Source organism: Dermatophagoides farinae, chromosome 1 (assembly GCF_024713945.1).
Source record: "Dermatophagoides farinae isolate YC_2012a chromosome 1, ASM2471394v1, whole genome shotgun sequence".
Classification (NCBI taxonomy): Eukaryota; Metazoa; Arthropoda; class Arachnida; order Sarcoptiformes; family Pyroglyphidae; genus Dermatophagoides; species Dermatophagoides farinae.
In genome coordinates, this window is record NC_134677.1 from 7,637,608 (window position 1) to 7,662,693 (window position 25,086).

The window sequence follows — 25,086 nt, forward strand, 5'->3', positions numbered from 1 at the left end:
ATCCTGTGTTGATTATAACGGATCTACGCTGTTATTTTTAAATTGATTGTCAAATTGTGTGTGTGTGTGTGTGCACGACTAGTGTGTTGATTGCAATAAAGTCAAATTTACATTTTATTAAATTCTATCTACTTATATCCCAATAGATTATTCATTCATTCATTCATTGATGTCATTTATGAATGTTTTATTGGATTTTTTTTTCTCGCTTTCTTTCAACATCCAGAAAACAGATTGATTCAAATGACTTGTGTGTGTGTGTGTGTGTGATGTGGTGAGATATTAAAAAGTTGCCAATTTGATCGTTTTCGTCATTTTGGGTTTGATTTTTGTATTTCCCGTTTTTTTTCCGCTGATCTTATAAATTCAACTGAACGAGTCACTATATTTTTTTTTTTTGATTCTGATTTCGGTTCTATTCAATAACCGATACGACCTTCTCTCTCTCTCTCTCTCTCTTCTTTCTGGTACGGAAATGAGATTAAAATGTGTTTCGTTTGTGTGTGTGTGTGTGTGTTTGAGAACAACATCATCACTGAAAATGAGCATCAAGAATCAATGTTTATATACATTCATATATAATCCATCCATTGGTGGGTCTAATATTTGATTTTTTGGGTCTATTTCATTCATGAACTTTTTTTTTTTTCCAAGGATCGTTGAGCATCAGTATTCCAGCAATATTAACTTCAACTAACCTATTACTATACTACTAAAAAGGCTAGTCTGTCATTGGCACTTTTGTTGTTGTTTGGTATTATTAATATATGTAGCTAATATATTTATTTATCTTAAATGTGCTGGATCGAGACACACACACACACATCGAGAGAAAGAACGATCGATGACAGCGTTTTTCAGTTATAAATTACAACCAAACAACCAACAGCAACAATCCAAGTCACGAAATATGACTGTGATGGTCGCTTGGCATGTAAATCGCGTTTGGTATATATTATAATAATAATTTCGTATATATAACTTGATTAAATGGAGAGAACAAAACTAAAAAAAAAAAGACACGTGCAACACAAACACACAAAAGAAGAAAAAAAAACCACCAGCACAAAAGTAATCAAAAGTCAAAATCCTCGATCAGCTTATTGTTTCACAGTCAAATAGTAAAAATTATCATCCTGAAATCCATTTAGAGAAAGAGGATTTATCATCAAAGATTTTTATATTAAAAAAAAAAAATTAAAACTTTATTCGCTAATTGAATATAAATAGGAGCCATGCACACGTACACACGTACCCACACACACACACACACACACACACAGACATTTGCCCAAATTCATAATGATAATGATTTTGAAAACATAGAAATTATTAATATATTTGTGAGGGGTTACTCTCCCTTCCCCCTCCAACAACAACAACAAAAAAAACAAAGCAAACAAAATGAATTTGTGTCAAATATTTGATGCCCTTGTGTGTGTGTGTGTGTGTGTGTGTGTGTATGTGTGGTTAATGTCATCATCAATCTTGTTGTTTGGTTAGTTATAGTTGATTAATCACTGTGATTTTACATTTTCGATTATTAAATATGTCGTTAGTTGTTTGGTTGACAATTTTTTTTTATTATTGACAATACAATGGATCAATTAATAAATAATTTTTTGAATGAATCAAATTGATTGAAATTCGATGAAAATTTTTTCCTATATTCCATCATCATTATGTGAATGAATTTTTGTTGTTGTTGAAATATATTTTTCTTTTTGTTTTATTGTAATGAATTGTAACGTTTTCGCCTCCCCCCCACTCCCGAAAAAAATGGATGCATATAATCGACATATATTTTTTTTTTTTTTAGAGACTGAAAAATCTATTATATTTCACAAAGTTTAATTTTCCGGACATCATGCTGTGTCATCATCATCATCATCTTCGTCATAATCCTCAATGATGATGACGAAGAAGACACAAATTCATAAAAGATGAAGACGAGGATGTATATTGTAAATTGATGATGATGAGATACATACATACATTTTTGGATGTATGAAAATGAAAATTCAAAATTATTCCATTTATTTATCGTATCTAGATTTAGATTCAAAATTTCGATCGAATAATACAACAACACAACACACAAACAACGTACATGAATTTTAATTGAAGAATATCATCATCATTAATATAAAATCACACACGCACACACACCCACTTGCCTTAAGCTTCGTTTATTTTTTTTTCTGGAGAGAAAAAAAAATCAATTTCATTCAAAAGAATTTGAAAAAAAAAAATTTCTCTTTCTCTTTCGTTGATCATTCATTCATACATTTCATTATGATTGGTTTGAATAAATTACACATTGACGTTGTTTGTATGTCAATGTTTTAGCTTATTTTCATTTTCATTTTCGTTCTTTCAATTTCATTTCACATCTCAACATCTTGTATGGATGCATTTATCATCACATATGTAACGACGACCATCGAAATATTCTGCATTGGGCTAGGCCTGTACACTGAGAACCAGTAATGAGAATGAAAATGAATGAATTAATGATCATTCCTTGAATTTTAGGCAATTTTTATTTTTTTTATTCATTCATTCATTCACATTTTAATTTCTATATTTCAAACCAGAATTTTTTTCACTCTCCCACAAACCACACATATTGTATATACTAGTCAATAATTTGTTTCAATTATGGCAGGAAAAAAAAACAGAATTGAATTGAAAATCTGGATCATTTTGTTGTTGAAAATTACGATGTGTGCTGTATGCATGCATCCATGTGACAATAGAATCATCAGACAATAATAATAATAATGATGTGATGTGATGTGAATTGAATCGAAATTGATGCACGCACGCGCCTCGTAAATGTTTATGATTTTTGATTCAATTTTTTTTTCTTTTTTCTTTAGAATTTCGTTTTGATAAAATAATAATAATGTTGTTGTTGTTGTTGTTGTCGTGGATCATTGTGGTTTGATTTGGTTTGGTTTTATTTTGAAAAGAAAAAAAATTCTGTATATTAAAACCACCACCGCCACCACCAGCAGCAGCAATATTGCAACGAAAAGGAAAATTGTAATTGTTTTTGTTGCCTTTTTTTTGTCTGATGATAAATGATCTTGGATTCGGTCTGATCCATGGATTGTTGTTGCCATTATAATGATGATGATGATGATGATGATCGACCCATTTTAAACACACACACACACACACACACACACCACACATAATAAAGTCAGAATTGTCACTCACACGACACACATATTTTTGTTTTTTTTTTCTTTTGTCGCTGGTGACAACAAAATCATTCAACCAAAACAAAAACCAAACTAATATCGATATAACTAAGCTGTATGATTATTTATTAGTGAAGGCACTTGTGTGATTTACTGTGAAAATCATTCACATCTTCATTGTGCGTGTGTGTGTGTGTGTGAAAAGTTAACAAAAAAAAAATCCTTAAGACATTCGCATGACATTTACAATGATTCTGGCGATGATCATCATTCTCAGAATTCGAAAAATTCTTTACAATTAATGAGATGAATATAATACTCAAAAACTCATTATTTCCATTATTCTTTGTATGAATAAAATGACAAGTCACAGAAAATATATTGCGATCCAACCGAAATAATAATTGTTCAGTTTTCTTTTGTTTCAAACAAAACCATTTTCATTTTTTTTTGATGAATATAAATCGAATACATTATACTCGATTATTCCAACCGAAAGTAATTAGTCTGATTTGACATTTTTCGTTTCCAAATGTAAATTTTTTTTTTTGTTTCGTTTAATAATGATTATTAAAATGATGATGATGATGATTTGGACCACATAAGAGGTCCATGATGGAAAAAAAATTGGATCGCATGGTTTCTGGAACCTTGCTGTGTTTTGTGTTTTGTTTTTGTTTTTGGTTTGCCATGAAATGTACAATCCAAAAACAATATACAAGTTGCTATGGTTGACCATTATATAATGAGATGAGAGATCCATTAACACAATAGAATTCATTCCGAGAATGTATCCCATTTGTGGTGTGTTTTTTTTTCTTCATTGTTTATGTAATCAAATACATTTTCTAGTGTCAAAATATTGATTTGTATAATGTAATTTTATAGATTGATGTGTTTTGGGTTCACCAATCATCATCATCAGCATTAAGTTCTAACCATACTAAATGGAAAACTGTCATCTGCTGTTGTTTAATGGACATATTTTTAAAAAATTTTTTTCGACAATCATTTTGGATTGGCATAACGAAAAATGATTTTTTTTTTCGCTCATCAAAGTTTTTTTCATCATCATTATTATCAATATATGGAGCTTTAATCCTCCACAAATAAAGCTTCTTCACACTTAAACATACACACACACACACATCATATATATAATGATGATGATGATAATAACGCCCACAGTTTTTACTTTTTTTTTCATACGCACGCTCCATCAATGATCCATGATAGTTGAAACATGTTCTTTTACTTTCACCATTCACCACCATATGGATATGGAAATGATCCATTTGAACAATTTGGATGAACAAAAAAAAAAATAGTTTAGTTTTTTTTATAGAGAATCCTATTAACCGAATAGAATATAGAATATATATGGGTATAAATAAATGGTTCCAGATGAAAAAAAAATCTCTGGTTTCTGCGCAGAATGAAAAAAAAACTAGTTCATTTATCAACCAGCAAAAAAAAAAATCAAACCAAACTCAAACCAAAAAGTAGTGGTGGGTTGTACAATACAGTGAAAAAAATAGGAGGTACCAGTTAGAACTCAATCAGAATAATCTACATGCAAGTGAATGGGATTAGGCCACACCTGTTTTTTTGTTTGTTCTTATGTATGTACTGATGAATAGAGTATAGAACACAAAAGGTAGACTGTAAAAAAAAAATTGTAAAGAACAAATGAATATTTCAACTTGGTGGAATCAACAAAAAAAAAAAAAAAAAAGATAAAAACACGCCTTTTCAATAGAACAGAAACAGACGTGAAAGAAAAAAAAATGCAATAAAGAGGATTATACTTTTGAACATTTTATATACGCATTGCATACACACACACACACACACACAAAGAGAATTGAATTTTTTTTTCCTTTTTTTGCTTCTGCTTCTTCATCTTTCAATTTCTCGAATTTATTATCCTCATTCGTTCGTTCGTTTGTTCGTTTGTTCATTGCTCAGCTACACAACAACAACACAGACACACACACACACCACGAATCATATATATATACGTTAATAACGTAAACGTGGCCATCACCAAAATACCAATAACAAAAAAAAAAAAAAAAAACGCTACCACACCATCACAACTACAACAACGAAAATAATAAAAACGAAACAAAAAAAAAACAAAAGTTCATATTGGCCCCACTCTCATATAATCATCATCATCATCAATATATATTCAGATCAGATCATCCAGATTCACAGTGGGTTACCTATACTCTTTCTTCTCTCTCTCTCTCTCTCTCGCTCTAACACTCTTTTTCTCTCGATGTATTCGTTTGTTTTGGTATGGTGTGGTCAGTTTTTGTAACCAGCAATCATCAAAAAAAAAAAAACAACAACAAAACAAAACCAAAACAAAAATACGATACTTATATCATCATCATCATCATCAAACTCAGTTCAAAGATTCAAAATTACAGAAAATTTTTTTATTTTTTTTTTGAAATCGAAACCTGGGTGGACAATCGAATAATCAATGTGTGTGTGTGTCGGTGTCGATGTAAGTGAAAACACAGCAAGATAGATAGTGAGAAAGAGAAAAAAAAACTGTTATAATTTGTGCTGTTTAATAATAATGATCATCATCATCATCATGATGATTTCAATTTGATAATAATATTCACAGCGTGTGCGCCTAAAATCATCAAAAAAAAAATGATTGTTTATCCGTTTTTTTTTCTTTGTTAATATTCTTTAAATTCTTCTGTCTTTAACTCACTCAGTGTTTGTGTATATGGATCTGTGTTTTTTTTTTCATAATAAATCCTTTGAATGATCTTGAATGGATCATCCGATGATGAATCTGGTTGTTTAATGAAAAAAAAATGAATATTCATTTATTCCATCCAACTCCATTTGTGTCTTCAAGAGCTTAAAAATAATTTTCATCTTTTTTTTCTGGAGCTTTTCTGCTTCTTTGTCATAATTTGAATCAACGAACGAAAAAAAAAAATGAAATTCTGACCTTTGAAATTTTAATTTGTCAATTTTCTTCGTTTTCTGTTATATTGATCTAATTCTTATCATCATCATCATCATCATCATTATAAATGTGTGTGCAGAAACGTGTTCAAGTATCGATTACAATTTTCACACGCACTAAACACTAACGATACACACATGTACACTAATTACATTTACGGCCAATATTGATAAGTGAAATTTATAATTTTTGCACCGTAGCTGATTAATCAAGTTCATCATCATTCATTCATTTACTCACTTTGTTTATTTGTAAAACTGAATTTATTTTTTTTTTGTCGATGAAATTATTGTTTTTTTTTCTTGCTTCTGATCATGATGAAAGATGCTTAATCCTTTTGTTCAAAATATTTTAATAACATCATCATCATCAGCATCATCACCACCGCCACCACTACTACCACCATCTGCATCATCGTTTCATCATCATCATCATCAACAATATCAATATGAACGACAACAGCAACAACAATTGAGAATGAATTATTTTAATCAAGAATCATTTCGAATTAAACGTGAAATATTTGATCAATCAGATTCAATGTCAACAGCAACAACAACAACAACCACATCAATATCACCATTTTCATCATCATCGTCATCTTCGTCGATAATTAAACAAGAAACACAAACAAATACCGGCGATATTGTATTACAACAGCAACAACAATCAACAATTGATCGTACAATGTTTTTACAATCAATTTCTGTTCATCAACAAAATTTAAAAGCAGAAAATTCAACAATGATATTCTCATCACCATCTACACAAAATTCGACAACAACAACAACAACATTCGATGAACAACATTCACATGGTATGGATGATCTTTTACAACAACACCAACAACAACAACAACAAACATCATCATCGGAATCATCATCAACGATAACAAAAACAACGACTACATCGACACCATCGATAGTTAGTGCGGCTACTGTAACATCAATGTATCATCGTGCTGCGGCAGCAGCAGCGGCCGCTGCGGCTGCTGCCGCTTCTGTAAATGTTGGTGGTGGTGGTGGTGGTGATCATCATCATCATCATCATAGTCATCATCAACATTTAAATCATTTAAATACAAATTATTCTTCATCACATCATCCTCATCATATTGCACATCCACCACATCATCATCAAACAATTGATTTTAATAATACAACAGCAACAGCAACAACTGTTGTTGGATCAGCAATGGCTGCTGCTGCTGCAGCACATGCTGTAAATCATCATTATGGACATTTAACAGCAATGAATCCAATACATCATCAAAGTGCTGCATTATTTCGTTATATGTGCCATAATAATAATAACAACAACAACAATTCATCATCAACATCATCATCACCGACAACTATGACAACGATAATCAATAATAATACTAATAATAATAACAATAAACAAGAATTGATTTGTTTATGGATTGATCCTGATCAGCTATTGAAAAAACCATGTAATAAAACATTTCATTCAATGCATGAAATTGTATCACATATTAGTATTGAACATGTTGGTGGTCCTGAATGTTCCAATCATACTTGTTTCTGGATCGATTGTCCAAGAAATGGAAGACCATTTAAAGCAAAATATAAATTAGTCAATCATATACGTGTACATACTGGTGAAAAACCATTTCCATGTCCATTTCCAGGATGTGGTAAAGTATTTGCACGTAGTGAAAATCTTAAAATACATAAACGAACACATACAGGTAAGTTATTCTATACCAAAAAAAAACATTTAAAACAAAACAAAAAAAAACTTTTGCCATAATTTAAAAAGAAAATTTGTTCGTGTTTGATACCAATTTTGAGGTTAGGAAAGCAAAAAAATTTTTTAGACCATTTCTTATATTTATTTGTTTTATTTGTGTGTGTGTGTGTGTGTGAAACCAGAAACAACAAAATGAAACTCATAAATTAACTAGCAAAAAAAAAAAAAAAAAAAAAAAAAATGGAATAAAAACACACACCAGACATTGGACTACATTTGAATTTTTCATTTCATTATGGCTACTACTTTGAAAGGATCATATCATATCACATATCTCAGCATCGACTAATAACATGTGTGTGTGTGTGTATGTTTTTCTAGCTTCTTTACTTTTACTATCGATTTGTATTTTTTTTTCTCTTTCGTTTTATAAATGCCTTTAGGGGTGAATAAATATTTACGAATTTTTTTTTCTTTTCAATTCTTTTTTTTTTTTTTTGATCATATTGAAATTTTTTTCTGTTGTTGTTGTTGTCTTGAAGAAAAGAAACACAAAAAAAAAATGATGATGATGATGATTATGGTTCTTGAGGGAAACAAATTTCATTTCTGTAAGTTTTTTTTTTTAGTTGAAATTAATACATCTGATGATTGTGTGTGTGTGTAAGTGTGTGCGAGCAGCATATATTAGGTACATCTTTTTTTTAGGTCCATCATAATATAATGATGATGATGATGATGATGGAAAAAAACGAGAAAGAGAAATGAAAAATTCAAGTTTTCACTTGAAATGATGATCAATGTTTTGTCGTTGTCGTTGTTGTTGCTGTTTTGTGTTATTTTTATTATTAAAGCAATGTTGATGATTGCTTCATTGCTATAAAGCTAAAACCATGGATGAATGAATGAATGAATGAATGAATGCCAAGGATATATATGACTTTAAGCATAAAGATTTTTTCTTGATTTTTTTTTCTTAGAAACGAATTTTTTTTCCCCATAAAGAATCTCTATAGTAGAAAGAAAGTTATATGACCACTGTGTGTGTGTGTGTGTGTATTTGGAATTTCATCTGTTTTTTTTTTCGTGAATAATTATTGTATCGACAATTGGTCCGAAAATTTTTCGTTTACAGGCCACTGCCCATCTGTTTTTTTTTTGTTTTTGTTTTATATTATCATTGTTTTCCGTATGCTATATAGATCATTGTTGATTTTTTTTTTTTTTTGTTGTTGAATACTTTTATTATAGTTTATTTTATTTTATTTGTTTGTTTCACCCACCTTTATGATGATGTGATGAATCATTCGAAAAAAAAGACCAAAAAAAAAAAAAAACTGTTCATCAAATGATTCAGGATTCATTCATTTACACAGTCTTTTTTTTCCCCCCATTACAAATATCCAATCCATTTTTCATCAACAATCTTTCATGATTATACATCTTGTAGTTTCTTTCTTTCTTTATTTTTCCAAGTATGTTTGATGGATTGTTTGATATATGTAATGTAATGTAGTTTTTTTTTTTTTTTTTGAAAAAAAAATTTTCAATTGTCTGTCTATGTGTGTGTGTGTGTGTTTGCATAACATGTGTATGAATAATGATTATTCATATCCGATTTTTTTTTCTTTTTTTTCATTCCATAATTGTCTGTCTGTGTGTGTGTGTGTGTGTGTGTGTGTGGTTTGTTTGTTTTGTTTCATTTTTTTTCATCATCATCATCATCATTATTATCTACTAGTTATTGTTTATTATACAAGATTTTTTTTTTTGCCATAAATATGTGTGGACACCATGTATATTAGCAAAAGCAACCAAGCAAAAGTCAACCTGTAATTGATATATTGTAAAGATGATATACATACATACAACATAATATCATCGTTTTTTTTTCTCTGAATTTCAAAAAAAAAAATCTGTATATATGTTGTATGTCCACCACTACACAACCGAAACAACATAGCCGAATGACAATGATTTATGATTTATAATGTAGTTTTAGTTTTTTGAATTTTTTTTTTGTTTTGTTTTGTTTTTTGTTCGACCAAAAGAGAGAGAGAGAGAGACAATATATGTTATTGGGCGCGACTTGATTATTGATAGCCGTCGTTGCCGTTGTTGTTGTTGTTGTTGTTGTTGTCAAGCATTGTTAAGAAGGTCCAAGAACACACACACACACACACAGATATACAAAGAGAGAAACGTAAACAAAATATGGGACATAATTTTTTTTTCTAACAGAATGTCCAGAGAAAAAAAAAACAATAGCCCAACTTTAACTTTAGTTCATCAATCAGTCGTTTTTGGTTGTTGTTGTTGTTGTTGTTGTTGTCGTTGAATTGATGAATTTATATTGGTTTTTGTTTCTTAGTAGAAAAAAAAAAAATAAATAAATGACCACATTCTGAACAACATGTTCGTACACAAAGACAATACAAAGGAAATAAATAGAAAAAAACTTAAACTAAACTAAATGAAATGAATCACTTACAATTTGGTTTGGTCATCATATACAAAAAAAAAAAATTCAATCCACTGGTGTCACACCTGAAATTATTATCATTATTATTGCCAGGGAAGGTCATACAATTCATTTTATTGATTATTGTCAAATGAATGATTATACCTGATGATGATGATCATCATCATCATAAGTGACACCAATGACCACCAATCATAGTCACATGATAGGTAGCTAGGCAAAACAAAAAAAAATACTAATTGAAAATTTTGTGAACCTTATCGACCAGAAGAACAACAGATTCATGAGACAAGAAAATTCGTAAAATTGATTCGATATGGTTAGTTTTTTTTTGTTGTAGAAGAAAATTTTTCATTCATTATCAAATTCATTTTGAAACACATGCACACACACACACACACACACAAACAGAATATAGTGCATGACAAACTAAAGAATTCTCTCACCCCGATTACTTTTACCTTGAACCTATGAACATTATCATTGTCTATGTAAAATTTTCATATACATTGTATACACACACACACACACAGGAAATTCTTCCTATTTTTACATTATTCTGTTTGACATTTTTGTTTATTTATTTGTCATCATGTCCACTTGTAATTTAATATAATTTTGAGCTTTCATCTTCTTATAATTGTTTATTTATTTTTTTTTATTAGTTGAAAAATTAATTGACTTTTATTTCTGGCTACCTTTTCGTCTCAATGTTTTGTTTGGTTTGGTTTGGTTTGGCTATAGCCACACTTTCTCATTCTTTTAAGGTTTTACGTTGTACGTTTATTTATGATTTGCAGAAATGATTAGTCCAATTTCAATTACCTTACTTTTACTTTGAATGGTCTCGTTTTACTCTAAAGATACCCTCAGTTTTTTTTTTGGTGGAAAATCCACTTCATCTTCATCAACTTGATGATGATTGGCCACAATTTACTTCTTTGATACACACACACACAAACACAAACACAAACACTTACCACAAAAGTAGGCAATTAATTCGTGACTAGCTAATATTTTTCTTTTCGTTTAATTGTTTTTCTTCCATTTTGGTTGCTGTTGCTGTGATTTTATATTCAAACATCTGCATTTGGCTTTCATCATTTTTTTTTTTTACAAACAAAATTTTGTCCACTCTCATTTAATGATGGTGTGATGATAACTCTCATCATCATCATCATCATCATTGAGTATCAATTTTTGTGTTGAAATTTTTGTATTTGAAAACAGAGAAAAAAAATCTCATGTTTTGATTTCCTTATTACTCAAAAAAAAAAAAAAAAAAACAAAATTTTTTTTTCTAGGGCAAATCTAATTCGTTTCTAATTGAATGTGTGTGTGTGTGTGTGTTGATGATAGTATGATGCCATCATCATATTATTAAAATGGTAACTCGTTTTTTTTACTTTTTGAAATAAACAATTCCTGAACAAGAACATAACCATATTTCACCAAATAACATCTCTCTTCACACATACACAATTAATCGATTTAGTCATTATCATCATCATCATCATCATCAAATTCTGAAAACTTTTACAAGTTTTTCATCATTCATCCATCGTTGATTTCATTATTGCCCATCCACACACACACACACACACAGAGAGAAACACAAAACACACCCATCTTCATCAAATGATTTTCAGAAAATCAAAAAAAAAAATGAAACGCTGAACAAATATAAAAAAAAACATTTGTGAAAAAGAATATATATATATACTACACATAGGAAAGTGAATAGCAAAAAAAAAAAACGTTTCAAATGCAGAACAAAGTTTCATCATCATCATCATTGATTGAATGAATGAATGAATGGTAAAAAAAAATACATGAAAACTGTCATAAACAGAGCAATATATATATATACAATCCACACATATTTACTATTGAATTTTCAATTGAAATTATTGTATTTCTGTGTGTGTGTGTGTTTCTAAATTGTGGCAAAATAAAAAAAAAAAAAATGCGACCGACCGCATGCCGTGAGACCATCATCATCATCATCATCATCATTCTGTTTTTTTTTGTTTGTTATTATTCAATTCTATCATCATCATCATTTACTGTTGTTGATGATGATGATGTGTATGGTTCCAGTGCTTATATCAACCAACAATACACACACACACACATAACAATCAAACAAAAATGAAATATTTTTTTTTCCAATCTCCCGATGATGATGATGATGATTATGACGTATGTTTTTTTTTCTTTCTTTCTCAAATCATCATCGTGTTACCACCTCTCTCTTGGTTTGGTTCGAATACACAAACACACCCAATTTTATTTTATTTTTTTTTCACCTTTAATTTCAATTTCATTAACAGATTCATGAATGAACAGAATTATTATTATTGTTGTCTTATTTTTTTTTCGCTATTATTTACCAACATCATCATTATATATTCTGATGATTTTGATGAATAATTGCCTTTTTTGATTATTTGAATGAATTTTTTTTTTGTTTTGTTTTGTTTTTAACACATCCGAAGAATTTCTTTTATTTTCTTTATTATCCTTGTATTCATTCAAAGATTATTTATGATTATTGATCGATTGTTTTTTTCGTTGTTTCGGGTTTCCCTATTGTGTTGTTTTGGGTGATGAAAAAAAAATCAGTTCATCATCAAAAATATTTCATTCGAATTTCCCCTTCGTATTTTGTTCATTCATTCAATTTTTTTTTTGTTAAAAATTTCAACCAAACCAAACTAAACTCAATCACCAATTTAGTCGATCGATGTTTGGGGTTCGTTTATTCGATCAATCAATCAATCCATCCATCCGTCCGTCCATATATCTATCAATCAACCAGACACATTTAGAGGGAGAATTTTTTTTATCATCGCACACTATGGGCACATTTTTTTGGTTGAACAAAAAAAATTGTTTGGAAATAAAAAGATTACTCGTTGATTTCGTTATTGCTGTTGTTGAATAATTTTTAACTTTTATTACAAGCAAAGAAATGAATTCTTTTGCTGCATTTTTTGGATCAAAATAATTTTTGTCTAAATCCGCTTTAAATTTGTTTGTGTGTGTGTGTGTGTGTGAAAATATAAATTGATCATCATTTTCATAGTCAGATCCATTAGGGAGATTATAAAGACAAGTGGAAAAAAAATTAGATAACTAAATTTTGCTATCATCCAATCCTTTTTTTACAACCAACCAAACATTGACCAATAATTCCAAAATGGTACAAAATACATTTTTTTTTTCATTTGCATTATTATCTTACCTTGTGATCAATTTTAGTTGTCATTTATTCTTGTGTGTGTGTGTGTGTGTATGTGTTTTTTTTTCTGTTTGAGATTGTGATAAATCCAGAAGACAACAGAGTAAGAAAAGTGAGAAAAGTCACAACTTGTGTTTTTTTTTTTTTACTTATTCTAAAACGAACGAAAGAATTATGTAGAAAAGTAGAAAATTGTGAACATTCCATTTCATACCACCGACAACAATCAAAAAAAAAATGTGAAAGTTGTGACATGAAATAAAGGAGAAAAAAAACAACGACAACAACAAAAATATTCATTGAAGCCATTTTGGGTTTAGGGTAAAAATGATAAAACCAAAAAAAAAAAAAAAAAAAAAAGAAAAAAAACGTTAACGAGTGAAATTTTGAAGACAAACAAAAAAAAAAATTTTTTTTGCAGGTGTTTTACAGGTGCCCTGAAGGCAGCTTGATTAGAAAAAAAAAGAAAAACTTATTCTTTACCTGAACAAAATATCTTCTGGACATATAAATAAAAACGACCAGGATAAATGACCACAACAAACAAGAACATAATTCTTTTTTTTTCTTGTCGTTGTAGAAGAGTTTTGAATACTTGTTGTTGTTGTTGTTGTTATTATAACAAGAGATTGAAGATTGTAATCTGGAATGTTTGTTATTATTAATTTATTTGTACTTGTAGTTTAAGTTGTTGTTGTTGTTGTTGTTTTTCGATCAAAAAAAAGAAGAAATCTATTGTGTGTGTGTGTGTGTGTGTGTGTATTGGTAAATTTAGATTACTAAACGATAGATCTATCTAACACATGAACATTTATCACACATTTTTGTTTTTATTTATTTCGAATAAAAAAAAATACATCTTAATTATGGATCTTCTGATAATTATAAATAAAAACACATCGCACTTAAGCTATCTATCTCTACTCATATGTTTGTATTTTGTCCGTTTGAAACTTTCAAATGTTTACATGATGATATGGTTAATAAAATGTTTGATTTTTCTAACAAATTAATTAATTTACTTTTTTTTTCTCTAATTGATTTCTTGTTTTTCGTTTTTTTTGTTGTTGTTTCGTTCACAGGTGAAAAACCATTCAAATGTGAATATGATGGTTGTGAAAGACGTTTTGCAAATAGTTCGGATCGTAAAAAACATTCACATGTACATACAAGCGATAAACCATATAATTGCAAGATAAAAGGTTGTGATAAAAGCTATACACATCCAAGTTCATTACGTAAACATATGAAAGTACATGATAATAATAATAATAAACCACAATCATTATCATCATCATCATCATCAATGTCACCAATGTCACCAACATCGTCATTAAATAATAATCATAATAATCATATGTCAATAGATAATAATAATTTGGCTCGTAATAATAATAATATTGATCAACTATCATCATCGATAGCTAGTTCAAATAATGGTTCTGGATATGATAGTGATGGTGGTGGTGGTGGTGGTGGTAATGATCATCATATAATAGCCAATGCATCAAGTCCACCAATTAATAATAACAGTAATAGTAGTACGGCATCACATAATTATCAACAACAACAATCGCAACATCATAATCATAATCGTTTACTTACAACAGCAACATCTACAACAAATTCATATTTATCAGCATCATCATCATCATCATCACCGCATCATCATCAAGGTATTCAACATCATCAAACAAATTTATCACTTCATAATCAACAGCAGCAACAACAACAACAACAACAACAACATCACATGAATCATCATCAAATTAATACGAATAATAATCATCAAATAATTTCAAATGGACTATCATCACAACATCATCATCTATCTCATCACCATTATCCACATCATAATATGCATCAACAACAACAACAACAACAGCAACATTTACATAATAATCAAAATATAAATCAAAATCAAAATAATAATTTCACAATGTCACCACCATCACCATCGACAACATCAACAACAACAACATCATCAATGTTATCAGCATTAGGTGATCAACAAAATCATCTTCATCAACATCATAATCATCAAACACATCATGGACCTACACCACCACCACCACCACCACCATCACATGGACATCATCATCAATGGTATCATACAATGTCACAAACAAATACAATGGCGCCACTTGGACCTGGACATGGACATGGTCATCATCATGTATCGTCTTCAAATAATCATCATCCTCATTATGAGACAACACACTTGAATCATCATCATCATCCAGCATTAAGTCATCATCATCATCATCATACGGCATTAACATCACCATTCCATCATCATCCTCATCATCATCATCATCATCATCCGCATCTAAATGCTGCAATCTCATATTGATTCAGGAATTTTAAAATTCATTTTTTTTTTTGGCTTCATCATATTCTGAAATATATAAATTATTTATGTGTACACATTAAGATTCCTAGTCAACACAACACAACACACACACACACACCATGTAACAATTGCACTGTTTCAAATTTCAATCAAAAAAATACACACAAACAAATTTTCTTGATTAATTGATTGTAATTAATTAAAATCAATTTGATGCTGACTTTGGCAGAAAAACAACAACCAATAACAACAACAACAACAATATTCTCTCACTCACTCAATCTCGATTTTTTGTGATAAAATAATAATAACGATATATATTATGATGATTACTATTAATTACTGACATTGATAAATTCGATGGAAAATGAGAATAAAATTTCTGAATACTTTTGTTTATCAAAAATTGAAATTGAAAATTTTTTTTTTGTTTTCACTTATTTTTAAAATAATTTCGTTTTTGGTTTCACATTGCAAAAAAAAAAAAAAAATTTCAATTTCATCCAGAAATCATTTTTTTGATGGCTGTCAGATTGTTTTTTTTTTCCAAAACGATTGGATTATTGATTGAAGATTGACAAATATTTAGACAAAATGTTGTGGTGAAATAGTGGACAATCATCAATGATATATAAAGTGTTTTTGTTGTGTGATGAAATGTTTTTCATTTAAAATTCACTCTATACACACTAAACACATTTTGATTCATAATATTTTCAAAAAAAAAAACAAAATCCATTTTCATTCAATTCAAATTTTAAACTCGATAAATAAATCTAGATCATCATCATCATAATATAGACAATGTGTCAGTCATCATCATCAATCTGAATCGACAAAAAAAAAGAGAATGAGAAAGAAAAAAAAAAGTTTGGACAACAGTCATCATCATCATCATCAAATGGGGAAAAAAACCATATTAAATGAATGAATGAATAATCAGCAGGCGTTTTTATTTCAAATTCGATTCGATTCGCATCCAATCTTATTTTGTTTTTGTTTTTTTTTTGTCTTTCCATTTCTTGATTTGTCTTCAAATCAAATTAATTGTTTTCTATATTTATATAATAAATGTGAATGAATGATGTTTCTTTATGATTTGTGTGTGTGTGTGTACTATATGTCCATCACACAAACAAAATTTCTCTTTTCTCGTTGTTGTGGTGGTGGTTGTTGTTGTTGTTGTCCATATTATTACATCCGTTCATCAACAACATCGACAATCATCTGAATCTCAATCCAGTCAATCCATCTATCCATCTATCTATCGTATAAAGAAGAAGAAGAAAAAAAATTTTTAAATGTGATTGAATGACGTTTTGTGTATACAATAATTGTCTGTATGTGTGTGTGTATGTATGAGTAATTCAAACAATCAAATCAAATCTTTCAAATAAATCGATGAAGTTTTTTTTTGTTTTCTCTCTGCTGTTGTTGTTGTTGTTGTTGTGGATGAAATGTAAAATTTGAATTGAAATGAATAAAATCCTGACTTGTAATGAAGCAAAAAAAAAAAAATAAAACGGATGTAAATGAAACAAAAACAAGCAAATAATGATAATAAATATAGTATAAATGGACAGTCCGACAAAATATTTTATTTTCTTCTAATAATAAACAACAACCACCACCACCACCACCATCAGCAGCAGCACAAATTGTTGATTATCATTAAAATGAAATGAAAATTTTTTTTTGTTTTTGCAAATGTTTCTCTTTTATTCGATGCATTTTAATGCTGATTTATCGCTAATAAATAACAAAAATTTTTTATTCTTGAATCAAACAACAACAACAACACAGAAAAGTTTCATTAATTCTAACACATTTGAATTTTCATTTTTATCTTTGTAATTATCATCATGGCAATTAACCATGAATAAATGATGATGATCATCATCATCGTGTATGATTTTTTTTACGCATCCAAAATATCACCAGTTGATTATTGATTTGAATTTTGGGTGAAAAAATTGCGTTTTTTTCCCTTCTCTAGCACTTTTTCTTCTGGAATGCCGACAAACATACATACACACACACATTCATACGCACTGCTACTGGATAATTACAAGTTTTACATTTACCGTATTGACTAACTAGACAAGCTTTTTTTTCTTTGATAGTTGATATCGTGCTGGTGTGTGTGTGTGTGTGTGTTGGTTTAACCAGTTAATTATATATATAGTTTTATACCCAATTATTATCTGAATTAGTTTCTTAAATATACGGTATCAGCACCTTTAATTTACACACACGCACACACGAACAATCGAAAGAGAGATTGATAGAGAGATAAACAAAACAAAACAAAACAAAAAAAAAATCAATGATTTGCACGTGTTTTCATCATTATTTTATAGTGTTTTTTTTGTTAAAAAAAAATCTCCAAAAACAAACAAACAGACAACTTGAATTCCACTTGAATTGATAAAATATCGAGATAAGATAGATAAATGTAGATAAATAAACAATCAAAAATCGATACATCATCAATGATCAAATCTGTAAGGAAAAAACAAAAACGACGTGGATTACGATTGATAATGATGATGATCAATCCAACAAAAAAAAATCTTTTGAATTCCAATCATTGAATGAGAGAGAGAGAGAAATAACCACAAAAAAACGAAGAAAAAAAATTATTGCCCGAAAAAAAATAAAGGTCAACACAAAATGAATGAATATAAATAAATAATCGATTTTTTTTCCTCCTGAGCTCATCATCATCATCATCATCAAATATTTCATTTCCATTTACAAAAAAAAAACAAGATAGAGAGGTACGCGCTTTCGTTTTGTTCGGTCATCATTGTGAATGTGACCGGGGCCCGAAAAAAAAAATTCGTCCGAAATTTTTTTTCTGTTTTATTTTAAACGTCGTCATTATGGCCTTCCAGCTTTCCATGTTCATTCGTTTTTTTTTACCTTGATCATCATCATCATCATCATCATCATTTCAAAATGTGATCTGCATTCATTTTGACATTTTAATAAATTAGATTCATTGCATTCTTTTCGTTTTTTTTCTTTTCTCATAAACTGCCCAGGCCAAGACAGGCCAACAGAGTGTCCTGTTCTTTTTATTTTTTTTTTTTTTTTTTTTGTTTCACTTGATCAGTATTGGCTTTTTTCTTTCATTTTTTTTTTCTCTTTCTTCTTTTTTTTAAAGAAAATATATAAAAAGTAGGACGATGAAGATGATGATGATGTCTGATGATGAGTACCCACCACAACCACCACCACCACCACCACAAGAAAAAAAACCACAATAACCATAACTACAACAACAAACAACCATAACGACTTTGGTAAAACGATCGATCTATCTATCTATCTATCTATATATCGTACAGTTGATCATCGTCAATAACGATATGATGATGATGATGATAATCAATCTGGACACGGTATGTGAACGATATTGATCTCTCTCTCTCTCTCTCTTTTTCTCTCTGGTGGTTTTTTTTTCTGGTGGTCACCTTACTTCTCTTTGTGAACAAACGAATAAAAAAAATGATTGGCCCAATCAAATGGAGATTCTTATCTTGGCCTATACCTGTTGTTGTTGTTGTTTATTGTCGATGTTGACGATCAATTCGTTTGGTTTTTTTTTGTTTTGTTTCAAGAACGTGTCCAAGAGATTTACAGACATGATTTTTTTTTTCTTCTATCTTTTTTTTTTTTTTTTTTTTTTGATTGTCAAACACATAAACACAATAAAAACACACACACACAGAGAGAGAGAGAAAGAAAGATAAATAAACAACAACAACAACAACAACACAAAATTGATACAAAAATCAATAACAAATTCAAGCAAAATTCAAGTGCCAAGTTTTTTGTTTTCTTGTATTTGTAAGATCTACACAAAACAATTTTTGTCTTTTTGAAAAATGAAAACATTTGTTTCGATCTTTTTTTTCACAATTTATGATAATAATAATAAATAATATAATATAATATGACCAAAGGTCAAATGTAAAATTAAATTAATGATCATTTATTATTATTTTTTGGTTTTGCCATATCAATTACCGTTATTGCAATTCGACACACACACACACACACTCTTGAAAAAGTCAATCAATTTATTTGTGGTAGATGACCACAAAATATCATAGCCATATGGTCCTTGATATGAATAAAATGATGATGATGATGATGATATCATGTTTCATACAAAACAGCAGTAATCCAGGAAAAAAAATGGAAGAAACACACAGATATTATCAATATAAAATGGAAAAATCCATCAAGATAAGCCGATAAATTGGTAGGTAAGTGGTTAAATAACAATAAATCGTCTCACCTTTCACATGAACATACACACACATACATGGTTGATCGAATTTGATTTTGATTTTTTTTTTTTTTTTTTTTTGATTATGATCACCATATAATATGACTAGATGAATGAAAATTCAGTTCAATGAACATCAAGAGATAGAGAGAGAGAGAGAAAAAAAAAATAGTTACCGGCTTGTGCAATATTTATGCCGGTAACAACAACCAAAAAAAATATGTTCCTGAATAACAGCAACAACAAAAAAAATGATTTTGGTGTAAATAACGTTCGAAAATTTCTTTTTTTTTCCACACACACACACACACACATCATAATCATCATAATGAATGAATGAATGAATAATAATGTCTCACTTTTTTTTTGAATTTGTCTCAATTAGAGAGTACTAAATAATTGGAACCTATTTTTCTGATGTTAATGTTGATCCATTGAATAATGTCTGTGTGTGTGTGTGTGTGTGTGTGTGTGTGAATGATCGAATGAATGAATGAATGTGAATTGAGAAAAAAAAACTAACATTGTCCTCTTCCTACATTTTTATTCATTCATGTTTTGGATCATTATTTTTCATTTGGTAACAATAACAACGAAAATCGGTCCTTCAATTATTATTATTATTATTACGGTCTATATGTGTGCTGGTGTGTAATGTCAACAATTTACAATTCACACATCAAATGTGAATGAATGAAAGGAAAGAAAAAAAATTTTTTTTTCAATTTTTTTTCTGAATGATCCACATAGATATAGAATGAATTTCCTACATCGACATCGTCCAATAGATAATGTTTTCAAATGAATAATTTTCATTTCTCTCCCTCTTTAGTTGTTGTCGATTCAAATCCTCCCATTAAACCATGTCAAATACACACACACAGACAGACAAGTCGAGTGTCCAATCTCTGCACTTTAAATTGATATTCTATTTTGCCTTTCTCTGGCCAAAAAAAAAGAAAAAAAAATTGAAAATGTATTTGTGTGTGTGTGTGTGTGAACAACAACATAGCCGACAAAATCGATTTGTTTGTCAATTGTGTATTTGTGATTATTTAGTGTGGTAGTTGGTAAATAGTCATTGAATCTTTGACACACACACACACACACTCGAAAATGTAAAGGACTGTGTGTGTTGTGACGACTATGTCAATCTCTCTCTCTCTCTCTCTCTTTAATGTTCTAGGACCCGAGAAAAAAAAGAAGGTTTTTTTTTTGCTGTTGTTCGTGATGTTCAATGTGGTTGTCGTACAACAACAACAACAACAACAATAACACAAGCATCATCTATTCAACAATCACATACATATTATATATGCAGGACCCAAGTGTATGTGTGTGTTTTTTTTATGTTTTAAAAATCGATTTAAATCATTGAAATCTCTTTGAATAATAATAATAATACTCTATATAATATAAGTCTATCGATATAATGTTTTTGTTTTGTCTTCAAATGTGAATAGCTTTATAACAAAAATATTTACATTTCTCTAGGTCTCGGGTCCATCTCTTTTGTTTTGTTACACGGATGACAACAACAGTTATGGCACACACACACACACATAGAAACACAAACAAAAACGAGTGTTATTATTGTTGCCGACAAGCTTATAACGGGATTCAAAACAAAACAAAACAAAAAAAAATTATTTCCTCCCTTAGTCTCTTTTTCACCCCTCTTTTCGATACGGATTTTATACCGTTCCTGGAACATTTGTTGTTGTTGTTGTTGTTCACCTACATTGACATACTGTCTCTCGGTCAATGACGACAACAAATAAAGCAAATTATAATATTAAAATTGTCAAATTGTAATAGTGGAAAAAAAAGACAATTGAACATTAACAACAACAACAACAACAATAAGAGAAGAGCGGAGCAAGCCATTGTCATCATCATCATCATCATCATTTGTATGTATACCATATGTATTTAAAATGAATGTTAGAGAATATTATTCAAATGGAAACAAAAATCGAATAAAAATTATCCAAATTTTCAATCCAAAAAGATTTCGACTCAATGATCATTTTCTCTCATTTTTGCTAGTGACCTTCATCAAATACACAATCGATAGGATCGATATTTTGATTTTCAACAACAACAACAACAACAACCAACAACAATCTAAAATGATGAAAACACCTGAATTTTTTTTCCTCATAATGAAAATGGATAGAAAGATTGGCAGGCCAAAATTTTGAAATAATTTCAACTTTGCAGATGGTCCATGGTTTGTTGTGGTCAATGTTTTTTTCCATTTCATGAATGAATGAAAAAAAAATGAAAAAAGAAAAAACTAATTTCATTAATGAAAAAAAAAGAAATTCATCAACAGCCAGAAACCAATCAAAAAAAAAAAATTAATTTAATAAGAAACAAGAAACCGAAATAAAAATTGCCATTTAATATCGAATGAAAATGAATTTTGGTAATGTAAATCAACAGATATGGCCAATATGTCAGATGATGACTTTTTTCATGGACAGAGAAAATATTCAGGTTCGTATCATGTACTTTATTTTATTTTATTTTTTTTTCCAAAAAAAAACAGCAAAAAAAAATTAAATCGAAATCGAGAATCTGTTCACAAGTTTCAAAGAAAATATTGACTTGTATATGTGTTTGTGTTTATGACCCGAACAAACAAATTCTTAACAAAATCAACAACAACAACAACAACAACAAACTACCCGATCGGGACAAACATCAACAAAAACATCAAATGGTAAGTTTACAATTTTTTTAAGGAATTGTGAAATTTTATGACATAACTACCCCTGTCTCTTTCATTTTAGGTTTTTTGCCATATAAACACTAGAAAAATATTCGAAAGTAAAAGAAAAAGAAAAAGAAAAAAAAATTCAAGAAATTCGCGAAATCAGGAGACTGCTTGGCGACTTTGATGATGATTTTGATCTTTTTTTTTCATTTCATTTCGTTTCTTTCATCATCGTTTTCGAGAAAATCACCATTTTCATTGCTTTTCCTCTCTCGTTTTACGTTATACATTTCTTGTTTTTTTTTTGGTAGTGTGTGTGTGTGTGTGTTTGATTTCGATTTTGCTGACCACCAGCTGTGATCGATATTTGTCCATCGTCAGTCTATAGGCTGAACGTTGAACGTTGAACGCTGCTGCTGCTGCTGCTGAACAGAACTGATGAGATCGACCCGAGAATAAACTAAAAAAAAAAACTCGAATTTTCAAATTCAATCACCTGAAATCTGGATAGCAGAAAAAACGAAATGAAAAAAAACAGAAATAAATATGTTTACCTCAAACACACACACATTCTCATTCTCAATGGTGAATCATAACACAATATTATCATCATTTGATTTTCTGATCTATCAATCTCATCCTATCTATCTACATCTGTATCTGTATCTGTATGTTTGTTTCATTATCACCATTTTTTTCAAATCTTTAGATTCACATTCAGATTATGATGATGATGATGATGATGACCAGAAAGCAGAAGAAAAAAGTGCCAAACAAGTAGTTAATTGTCGGCTTACGAACACACACACACACACACATGAGAGAGTGCAAGAAAGAGATTTAAATTTGAAATGTAAAAATGCTATGGCCTCATCACACATTTTATTTATATTTATTTATTTATTTCTATAAGCAAAACATGAAGATGAAGAAAAAAAAAATTCTTCGAAAAACATTCATTCCATTCCATTGAATTGAATGTTTTTCCAAATGAAAAAAAAAAATTTTTTTTGTTTTTCAATTTCGTAATTTATGACTTTTAATAATAATAATAATAATAAAGTTGAAAAATGGTTTTCATTTTCAAATTGAAATTCTTTATTTGCAAAAAAAAAAAAAAATTCCATTTCAAGAAACAAAAGATGAACGGTTAATGGAACAGCAACAAAGAAAAAAAAATGAAATTAGAATGACAGAATGAATCTTTATGTTGTCACACACACATGAAGACAATCATCGATCGATCGATTGATCGCCAAATGATTATTGATTGGCTTTTCGTTCGTTCGTTCGTTTGTTGTTGTTGTTGTTCATTTTGGGTGTTCGTGTTTCGTGTAAATGCAAATTTTTTTTCATTCGATGATGATTATGACGATGACGTTCTTTTTACTTTTTTTCTGGAATTTATTTTTTTTCCATTATTCGTTTATCGTCGACTGACAACTTCAACTTTTTAACGTTTTTTTTTTGTTTCGTTATTGAGTGAAGAAATGATGATTAAAATTTTTTCTCTGTCTCTCTCTCTCTCTCTCTCGCGTCATTCATTTCATACATTCACCAGGTTTAGTTTAGTAAGTTTGTGTGTGTGTATGAACACAGTTGTGTGAACACAGGTGTTCTCAAATATCGAAATAGAAAATATCTTCTCCCCCAACAAAAAAAAAATCCAAAATGAAAATGAAAAATGTTGTAAATTGTTTTTTCTCTCTCTCTCTCTCTTTCATTGCCACTTAATTTACCATTTCCAATTCCAATTTTATTTTTCGAATGTTGTAGAATCAATGAATGAATGAATGAATTACAATAAACCATGAAGTTTATTGGTATATACTACAAAAAAAATAATGATCATTGGTTTCACACACACACACACACACACACACACACACAACCAAAATGATTACGAAATTGAATTTTTTTTTCACATTTCAGAATTTGATTTTGGTTCCAAATACCACCATACACACACACACACACACACACACACACACACACACACACACACAAACAAACACAAATGACGATTGACGATTGTTTTTTTCCAGAGAATTTTTGTTTTTTT

General features: G+C 29.4%; 2 protein-coding genes across 2 annotated transcripts in view; one reads left to right on the plus strand and one right to left on the minus strand.

Annotated features, from left to right (window-relative positions):
• nst (phosphoglucomutase 3-like protein nst) overlaps positions 1–21,235 on the minus strand; it is a 47,479-nt gene extending 26,244 nt beyond the window's left edge. Inside the window, exon 1 of the mRNA XM_075732735.1 lies at positions 21,232–21,235. The gene's annotated coding sequence lies outside the window, so the exon portion shown is untranslated. The remainder of the gene's footprint in view (positions 1–21,231) is intronic.
• On the plus strand, positions 5,391–16,408 carry LOC124491865 (uncharacterized). Its single transcript, XM_075732682.1, has 2 exons — positions 5,391–7,921; positions 14,732–16,408. Exons 1-2 carry the CDS (start codon positions 6,535–6,537, stop codon positions 16,000–16,002), a joined length of 2,658 nt encoding a protein of 885 aa, XP_075588797.1. The 5' UTR covers positions 5,391–6,534; the 3' UTR covers positions 16,003–16,408.
• Positions 21,236–25,086: the final 3,851 nt, after the last annotated feature.